General features: G+C 48.5%; 1 protein-coding gene across 1 annotated transcript; it reads right to left on the bottom strand.

Moving 5' to 3' along the window:
* Positions 1–1,800: 1,800 nt before the first annotated feature.
* Positions 1,801–5,839, bottom strand: LOC309569865 (uncharacterized protein; the record flags this gene model as incomplete). Its single annotated transcript, XM_082275856.1, has 2 exons — positions 1,801–1,833; positions 4,280–5,839. 2 exons carry the CDS (start codon positions 5,837–5,839, stop codon positions 1,801–1,803), a joined length of 1,593 nt encoding a protein of 530 aa, XP_082131982.1.
* Between the last annotated feature and the right edge of the window lie 4,164 nt (positions 5,840–10,003).

Raw genomic sequence — 10,003 nt, forward strand, 5'->3', positions numbered from 1 at the left:
GGACACAAGAGGGGAGCACGGAGTGATCTGCACAATCAATTTGGAGCACGAGCACTTTACTCACAAGAACTATGTATTATTTATTTATTTATTTATTCATTACCCATGTGATTGTCAGCACAATTGTTTATCAGCACAGGCACTTTATTATCACAAGGATTTTAAACATCATAAGGACAATTTATATAATTTATATTCACATATTTTATCTCATATTCTTTATTATGTATTGTTGATGAATATTTTTTGGCGATTGTGGATATACACTTTATAATATTTATTTGGCACCTAGAGCAGTGCTGATACTTATATTATCTATTCATTTAAGGTCACCATTGTCTTATATCAGCAGCAGCCTAGCATTAGGAATTTTTGAGTAGGAAGAGCAGCGCTGATACACACTGATCATATCCGTGTGAAAGGGGCCTTACTAAAAGTGGTGCACACAGAATCTGGTGCAGCTCTGCATAGTAACCAATCAGCTTCTAGTTTTTATTGTCAAAGCTTAATTGAACAACCTTGGGTTAGAAGCTGATTGGTTACTATGCACAGCTGCACTAGATTATTTGTGCACCACTTTTAGTATATCTCCCCCCGTGTATCTAAATCCAAAAATGTAATACATTGAAGCTTACCAGTTGTAGTGTCTAGATTGGTTTTCTTTTTTAAAGCTTCCTTTGCTTTATTTTCACCTGGTAATCCTGCAAATAACACATTTCCTGTCTCTAGATGGCTATGTCACTCCTCCACTGTACAGTATCTATGGAGGGAGCCATTCTTGTTTCCCTACGCTGCTCTCCTGGACTTTGTACAAACATTCTTGGGTGACGTTCACAGAAAGTGACAAAGTCATAGGATTTCTGGCAGGTTTAAAGGTTGTAGCGGAGTAGCAGTATGATCCACGATATCTCCACTGGTAGTCATGCAGAGCATACAATAATCCTGGTAGTGTATAATATCCCCAATCCTCCAAGAACCAGACGGCACATGGCTTGAAGGTCAACTAACTCTTTTATTCACAGGACTTTCATTTTAAACAAGATACTTATACAGGGTCTCCACAGAGGGACAGCAGGGGTTTCCCATGCACATTCAGGAGCCAGCTGCTAACAAAAGAAAGATACTTATACAGGGTCTCCACAGAGGGACAGCAGGGGTTTTCCATGCACATTCAGGAGCCAGCTGCTAACAAAAGAAAGATTCTTATACGGGGTCTCCACAGGGAGGCAGCAGGGGTTTCCAATGCACATTCATGAGGCAGCAGCTAACACAATACAAAATCCTACAGGTACTGCACGGGTTACGTTTGCACATACAATGCACCCATAATACAGTTGGACAATTATTCCTGACAGAATACTCTGTAAGTGGCGATGTTTGCCACAATGCTCCCCCCAGAACCAAGCCGGCATACACAGTCTGATCCATAACGGATCGGCTTGGGGATGTCCGGAGGAGCGCTCACAGATCACTTTTCAAGGTCCGTTTGTCGGGATAACCCGTCAGCGTTGCCGTTCAGTTTCCCAGGGCGGTAGTGGATAGTAAAGTCAAACGGCTGCAGCGCCAAACTCCAGCGCAACAGCCGGGCATTGTCTCCAGATACCCTGTTTAGCCACACCAACGGGTTGTGATCTGTGAGCAAGGAAAATGATTGTCCATATAAATACGGCTGCAACTTTTTGAGGGCCCACACCACGGCTAGGCACTCCTTTTCAATGGCGGCGTAGCTCACCTCCCGGGGTAAAAGTTTTCTGCTTAGGTAAGCTACTGGGTGCTCGCCGCCATCCGCTCCCACTTGGCTCAATACTGCTCCCAATCCAAACATAGAAGCGTCTGTATGGACGAGAAAGCGTTTAGTGGGATCAGGAGCAGATAACACAGGTGCATTGACAAGAGCGTTTTTCAGTTGCTGGAATGCCTGTTCACACTCTGGGGCCCAAACCACTAGCTTAGGGAGGTTCTTGCGGGTCAGATCCGTAAGAGGCTTGGCCAGGGTGCTATAGTCTGGTACAAACTTTCGATAATACCCTGCAGTACCTAAAAACGCTAAAACCTGGGTTTTAGTACGGGGAGTGGGCCATTTGGCTACGGCCTCTATCTTGGCCGGTTCTGGTTTCTGTTGTCCACTCCCTACCCGATGTCCTAGATATTGGACTTCTGCCATTCCGATATGGCACTTACTGGGTTTTAAGGTTAAGCCTGCCTCTCGGATACGGTCTAGTACAGCCTCTATGTGGATCAGGTGTTCGGCCCAGGAGGAGCTAAAGATGGCTATATCATCCAGATAAGCGCACGCATACTCCTGGAATCCGTCTAACAGCAGGTCCACCATTCGCTGAAATGTAGCTGGAGCGTTTTTCATCCCAAAGGGCATGACCTTGAATTGGAACAAGCCAAACGGGGTGACAAACGCCGACTTCAGGATGGCATCCTCAGCTAGAGGGATTTGCCAGTACCCTTTGCACAAATCTATAGTGGTAAGGTACTGGCCCCGGGCCATTTTGTCTAGAAGCTCATCTATCCGGGGCATAGGATAAGCATCTGAGACGGTTTTATCGTTCAGTCTCCGATAATCTATGCAGAACCGGGTGGTTCCGTCCTTCTTGGGAACTAGAACTACTGGGGAGGCCCAAGGGCTGTTTGAGCGCTCTATTACGTCTAGTTGCAACATCTCCCCAATCTCCTTACGCATATTTTCTTTAACCGACTCGGGAATACGGTAAGGAGTTTGGCGGAGAGGCGCTTGCCCTGGGGTTTCTACCCGATGGGTAGCCAACCGGGTATAACCGGGTCGGTTAGAAAATGTGGCTCCCTTTTTCCTGATTAATTGTCGCGCCTGAGTCCTCTCTTGGGAGCTCAGACGCTCCCCTAACTGTACTGCCTCTAACTCTTCACCCTGGCCCTCCCGTTCTAAGAGATCTGGGAGGGGCAGATCATCCACATCCTCTGCGGCAGACGCGCATATGGCGGTCACCTCTTCAATACGTTGGTGGTATGGTTTTAGCATGTTCACATGGAGCATGCGGCTGCCCCCTGCTCCGGTGCATGGGCCGATTATATAAGTAGTATCACAGATTTGTTCTATCACTTTGAATGGGCCCTGCCAAGAGGCCTGCAGCTTGTCACCGGGTACAGGTCGAAGGATAAGCACCTTCTGCCCGACGTGAAAGCTGCGGTCCCTGGCTCCCTTGTCATACCACCTGCGCTGTCTTTCCTGAGCGGCTTGGAGGTTTGTGCGCACGGCCTGAGTTAATGTCTCCAACCGATCCCTGAATTCCAGCACATATGGTACAACAGGGGTACCGTCAGTAGTCACTTCTCCCTCCCAATGTTCTCTAATCAAATCAAGGGGCCCCCTCACCCTCCTTCCGAATAATAATTCGAAAGGAGAGAACCCAGTGGACTCTTGGGGAACTTCCCTGTAGGCAAACATTAAATGGGGTAAAAATCTCTCCCAGTCCTTCTGTTTATCTATGAATGTCCTAATCATCTGCTTCAGTGTCCCATTGAAACGTTCACAGAGTCCATTGGACTGGGGGTGATATGGGGAGTTAAGGATAGTTTTTACCCCACACAGTTTCCAGAGTTGGTGAGTGACTTCGGCCGTGAATTGGGTGCCCCTATCAGAGATAATCTCTCGTGGGAATCCCATGCGAGAGAATATTCCCATTAGGGCATTGGCTACAGTCTCAGCCTCAATATTCGAGAGGGCTATGGCCTCAGGATATCGGGTGGCGTAGTCTACTACGGTCAAGATGTATTTCTTGCCGGAGGGACTAGGCTTTGCAAGCGGCCCAATAATGTCGTCTGCAACCCTACTAAAGGGTTCTTCAATGATGGGCAGGGGGTGGAGCTTAGCTTTGTAACGATCCCCCCTTTTTCCTACACGCTGACAGGTATCGCACGTATTACAATACTGTTTAATGTCTCGTGATATACCCGGCCAGAAGAAGTTTTGGGTCAAGCGATGCTTAGTGCGGCTAATGCCTAAGTGTCCTGATAACGGTATGTCATGCGCTATGCGTAATAATTCTGACCGGTATTTCCGAGGCACAATTAACTGTCTAATGGGAATAGGTATAGATCCCTTCACTACTTTCTCGGCATGCCGGTACAACAATCCTTTTTCCCATATATACCGCTCCCCCTCTATACCTGCCTGGTTTTTAGCTAGCCGGTCTTTGTACACCTGCAGGGAGGGATCCAGGGCTACTTCCCTACTAAATTCTACTGGGGCATCCCAGGGGAGTACAGGGGGACCAAGGGCTTCTCTGCTTACCGGAGCCTCAGAGTGTGTGGCTGGAGCCGTGGTGCGAGCCTGTTGCCTTGTGATGACTGGATACGCTTCTTGAGTAGTGGGTTGGGGAGCAAAAGCAGAAGTGAGCTCCCCCAAGTCGTTCCCCAAAATCACATCTGCAGGCAAATCTTGCATCATGCCCACCTCCACGTTCCCTGACCCAGCTCCCCAATTCAGGTGTACTTTCGCAGTGGGAACTTTGAAAATGGCTCCCCCAGCTACTCGCACAGCTACAGAATCCCCAGTGAGTTGTCTGGATGCAACAAGGTGATTCCGGACCAACGTGATGGTAGCCCCAGAGTCACGTAACCCTTCTAGTTGTCTCCCCTCCAGGTGAACAGCTTGTCGGTGGTTTTGTCGATTGTCCGATGCCGCTTGGATGGGGTTAACCTCGTGTAGAGTGCCCAGGGGTTCCTCCATTTGGATTGCTGTGGAGGGTTGTAATGCAGGGGCTGCTTGGTAACAGTGTACAGCGGCTCGAGGTGCTGGTGTGTAGCCCTGATTCGGCCAGGGCTGACGAGGCCGGTTTCGGGGGCAGTCTTTCTGTATGTGCCCCATTTGGTTGCAGAGATGGCACCGCGTATGGGCTCGTGGTTGGTACCTGGGGTACTGACTGTTGCCTCCTCCTGAACGCGGGTGTGCTGGTTCGGTGACTACTGGTCGGTGATAGGGTTGCTGGGCAACTACCCTAGGCGGTGGTCGTTGTTCCCGTCTAGTGTCTTGGTGCTCATCTGCTAATTTGGCAGCCTCTGGAAGGGTGCAAGGTTTACGGTCCCTTACCCAGAGCTGCATTTCTTGAGGTAGTCTCTGGAAAAACTGCTCCAACAATAACAATTGCAAAACATCCTCTCGTGAAGTTGCTTGTGCTGCATCTAACCATCCGGTGGCCGCCCTGTGCAAACGATGGGCAAACTCAGTGTGGGAATCTTGGTCCTGCTTTTTAAGATCCCAGAATTGGAGTCGGTATGCCTCGGAGGTGATGGCATACCTGGTCAAAATCGCCTGCTTAACTTTCTGGTAGTCCCGAATGTCGGCATTAGGGACTGCCCGATACGCATCGGCCGCCCGGCCAGACAATTTCCCAGCCAATATCTGTACCTGATCCTCTGGGTCAATGTTATGTAACTGGCACAGCCTCTCAAAGTCTTGCAAATACCCATCTATTTCTCCCTCCGTGTCCGTGAAGTTTTTAAACGCCTGGTACGGTATTTTGGGTTTACCTTGCGGCATGCTGAGTGGAGTTGGGTGTACTTGGAGAGGTTGTGGCTGGGGCCCCCTTTTGGCCATGATGTATTCATGTACGTCCGCTGCGACCCGTTCATGGGTTTCCATTGATGGGGTACTTGGATACAACGCTATCCTGCTGCGAAATTCCAGTTCAAATTCTCGGTCTGTTTCTGGCCTTGCATCCATGGCTGCTCTGTCTTCTTCCATGAGTTCTTCGATCAGTGTCGCCTTGGTTTTGTTGCTGGCTATCTTGCCTCTTGCCTCCAGCAATGCTTTCAATGTCTGCCGCTTTAGCCGTTTATAATCCGTTCCCATTCACCAGCCTTTCGTGTAGTTTTACGTACTGCCGAACGCTGCTTTGCTGTGTGGATAATGATCCCGTCGCTTGCCACCAATTGTAGCGGAGTAGCAGTATGATCCACGATATCTCCACTGGTAGTCATGCAGAGCATACAATAATCCTGGTAGTGTATAATATCCCCAACCCTCCAAGAACCAGACGGCACATGGCTTGAAGGTCAACTAACTCTTTTATTCACAGGACTTTCATTTTAAACAAGATACTTATACAGGGTCTCCACAGAGGGACAGCAGGGGTTTCCCATGCACATTCAGGAGCCAGCTGCTAACAAAAGAAAGATACTTATACAGGGTCTCCACAGAGGGACAGCAGGGGTTTCCCATGCACATTCAGGAGCCAGCTGCTAACAAAAGAAAGATTCTTATACGGGGTCTCCACAGGGAGGCAGCAGGGGTTTCCAACGCACATTCATGAGGCAGCAGCTAACACAATACAAAATCCTACAGGTACTGCACGGGTTACGTTTGCACATACAATGCACCCATAATACAGTTGGACAATTATTCCTGACAGAATACTCTGTAAGTGGTGATGTTTGCCACAAAGGTTATGTACAGACAAAACTTTTTTGACTGTACATCTCCTATGGATCACAGGAATCCAGATCGATCTGCACTCCTGTGACCCGTTTTGAGCAGGGAGTAGTCTGAAGTCTGCTCTTTGCTGACGTCACAGAAGTTGGTCTAGGCACCGCGTCATCACCACCACGAAGTCAGGATCCACCAGGCAGGGGAGGACTGGGCCGGGGAGCAGGGGGGGCAATTTCCCCCCTGGGTCACTCTAATGCCCCATAAAAAGGCTTCACTGCTTCTGCCACAGACATGCCTAAAGGATTCCTGGTGAAGAGAAGTAAAAAGCCCCCACCGCTGACCTACTGAGTGCAGGATGAAGACAAGGACAGAGCGCAGCCCTACCCCCAGCATGGATGGTGTAAGCTGTGTCTGAGCAGAGGCCGGTGTCATGCCCCACTGGAGACTCTCCTCCTCCAGCCAGCCCAGACCGAGCTGTCCCAGCTCCCCCCAACTGCCCCTGCTGGCCCGGTCGGGAAACCAGATTCGGCCGGTGAGTAGAAAGTACCTGGAGTGGAGTTTCAGCCTGGAATGGAGGTCAGGAGGAGTCCAGAAAGAGAGAGAGTGGGAGGGGGGCTGAGTCGCTGCACCATGTGCCTATGGTTTGTACTTGCTCCCTGGGCTGAAAGTTGCCAGTCAGCCCCTGCTGCCAGGTGCCTGGACCGACACCTGGCTCATCCTCTCAGCGGCTGCTCCTCGTCCCTCCACGACTCAGCGCTCCAATCGCCATCGCCATCCAGAAAGTAGATGTCTGAAGAAATATGGCGCTGTTCCTTTGCAGAGAAAAGCAGATAAAGGCATTGTCGAGGGGAGAACTGTGATCTCTGTGAGACAGGGGCATAACTACAGGGGTTGCAATTACAACCGGACCCCATGCTCCAGGGGGCCTGTGTGGCTCCCCTGTACACCTGGATAGGAGAGGCGGCGGGGGAAGCATGTAGAGAAAACACTGTCCTCCTTTTTCCTCCTGTAGCTGCAAGAGGAAAATGGAGGAGATTGGTTCCTCTGTATGCTGCCCCCGCCACTCCTCCTATCTAGTTCACTTGTGTTCTGCTGTCTCTGGGCCCCTGTGTGCTCCCCTGGTCCACCCCCCCCCCCACCACCACTGTGCTCCCTCCCCTCTCCTGCCGGCTGCTGCAGGGGATGTGTCACAATAGAGAACCAGGAAGGGGTCGGTAAATATGTAATTTACCAGCTCCTTCCTTTTCTGAATGGACAGAGTCATAGTCAGTGACATTGTAAAAAAAAAAAAAAAAAGATAAACTAAAATAATAAAAAATAATAGAATTATAATACCAAAAAATAAACACTACTAACACCAGTGGGCGAACTTCCATGATCGCAAAGGTCACACTTGCGACTGGGCCCTGGCATTCCACCACCACGGGGAGGCCCCAAGATGTCAGGAAGGGGGCCCACTGCAGAACTTTTGAAAGGGTCCCATTGCAGGACCGTAATAAAGGGCCCCGCAACGAGAGTAAAGGGCCCCAGGATGAGTGGGAAGAGCCCCAGGCTGGAAGAGAAGGGCCCCGGCCAGGTGTCCGGGGGGCCCTTTGTGGTTTCTTGCACTGGGGCCCTGAAGGTTCTAGTTACGCCTCTGCTGTGAGAGGTAATAAATACCTGGAAGTTACACTGACATGTTACTTAGCATGTCGGATGACGGATCCACTTTAAGTGGCAAAAGTGACATTTTTTTTTTTTTTTTGTGCTCCTGTCTTCTTTTCATCATTTGAACACATCGTGAATTTCTGTTTTAACTTGTATTAACTGGAGAAAAGTCTTAGGGTGAAACAGGGCAAACGGCATCAAAATGAAAAACCAATTATTTGGATGATCTTTATAAGTGGATCTATTTATGTTTTTTTTTTCTCCATTTTCTTCCTTTAACAATGAGGATTCAAGCCGCTCTATAAGTAATATCTCTAAAAACCGTGACATTTACCCCCCAAGATACATCACTTATATTCTAAGGCCCTAAATTCATTTCCAGGGTGACCTATATACATCTCTGCAGCGAAGCCGGCTTTTGTTTAAAATGATTTATGCTACCGAATCTCACCTCGCTCCCCCCCCCCCCCCAGCTTTTCTTCCTTCTTTTTTTTATGTTCCCACAGACCGAGTGAAACAAGGATTGACACCGACCCCCAGACCTGTATTGTGTCAGCTCCAACTGATACCTGGATAACGCAATCGGATCGGCTTATTGTTATCCGCCGTTTTATTCCAATTGGAGCCTACCGACGCTATTTAGTCCTTTCATGGGAAAAAAAAAAGTAATTGCCATTCCACGAAAAAAAAAAAGTGCTGACTTTTTCAAAGGCGCCTTGTTACAGAAACTCTCTGTGCACCTAAAAGCGGGTCAGGGGATTTGCGGAAAGTCTGGTGCAGGTAGAGACAGCCCCGGGGTGAATGTCACATAATGGAAAGCGTCACAGCTCCCCCCCTCCTCCGCTCACAGCTAGACACGGCGCAGCAGTTGGCAATGAAACGAAAGGCTCTTCTTTCTATCTTCTCGTGAGCCGAACTTCTGAGGGGACTTTAAGGATTTCCGTGGGGCTAAAATGCAATTTATGAGCCCGTTCCAGCACTGTGATGTTAACATGAAACATCGGTATTGAGGTTTTTTTTTTATTCTTACCCTAGTGAAAGTCATTTTAGTCATCTTAAAAAAAAACTTTGGTTTGAAGAGAACCTGTTCTGTAATCCTGGTGTCTTCAGGATTTTCGACAACAGAGCCCCAGGCCATTGGTAGAAAACCTCTCATCTCAATCTCAACTCTGACACTAGTGCCTTGACCCAGTTGTCAAAGCAGGGGCGGAGGGACAGGAGCATGATGTCAATCATAGATTGGTGCAGAACTGGGACTCCTGCTGGGTTAACCCTGGAGTCTAAGGCCCACCCAAGTGGGGAAAGTAAAAATAAATTGACAACTGCATTTTCCTTTTAACCTTTTTTGATACATATATCCTTTAGCTTTTTATTATTTATTTATTTATTGATTTTTAGCTCTTCTCTTCCCTTGCATTCTCTTTTCTCTCCTTTCCCTTTTCTCTTCATATCTTTCCTCTGCTCTCCCTTTTCTCCTCTTCTCTTCTCTTTCCATCCCTTTTCTCTTCATATATTTCCTCTGCTCTCCCTTTTCTCCTCTTCTCTTCACTCTCCCTTTTCTCCTCTTCTCTTCTCTTTCCTTTCCACTTTCTCTTCATATATTTCCTCTGCTCTCCCTTTTCTCCTCTTCTCTTCACTCTCCCTTTTCTCCTCTTCTCTTTCCTTTCCATTTTCTCTTCATATCTTTCCTCCGCTCTCCCTTTTCTCCTCTTCTCCCCACTCTCCATTTTCTCCTCTTCTCTTCTCTTTCCATCCCCTTTCTCTTCATATCTTTCCTCTGCTCTCCCTTTTCTCCTCTTCTCTTCACTCTCCCTTTTCTCCTCCTCTCTTCACTCTCCCTTTTCTCCTCCTCTCTTCACTCTCCCCTTTCTCCTCTTCTCTTCTCTTTCCTTTCCCTTTTCTCTTCATATCTTTCCTCTGCTCTCCCTTTTCCCCTCTTCT

Source organism: Pelophylax lessonae (genome assembly GCF_965119305.1).
Source record: "Pelophylax lessonae genome assembly, chromosome: 13".
Lineage (NCBI taxonomy): Eukaryota > Metazoa > Chordata > Amphibia > Anura > Ranidae > Pelophylax > Pelophylax lessonae.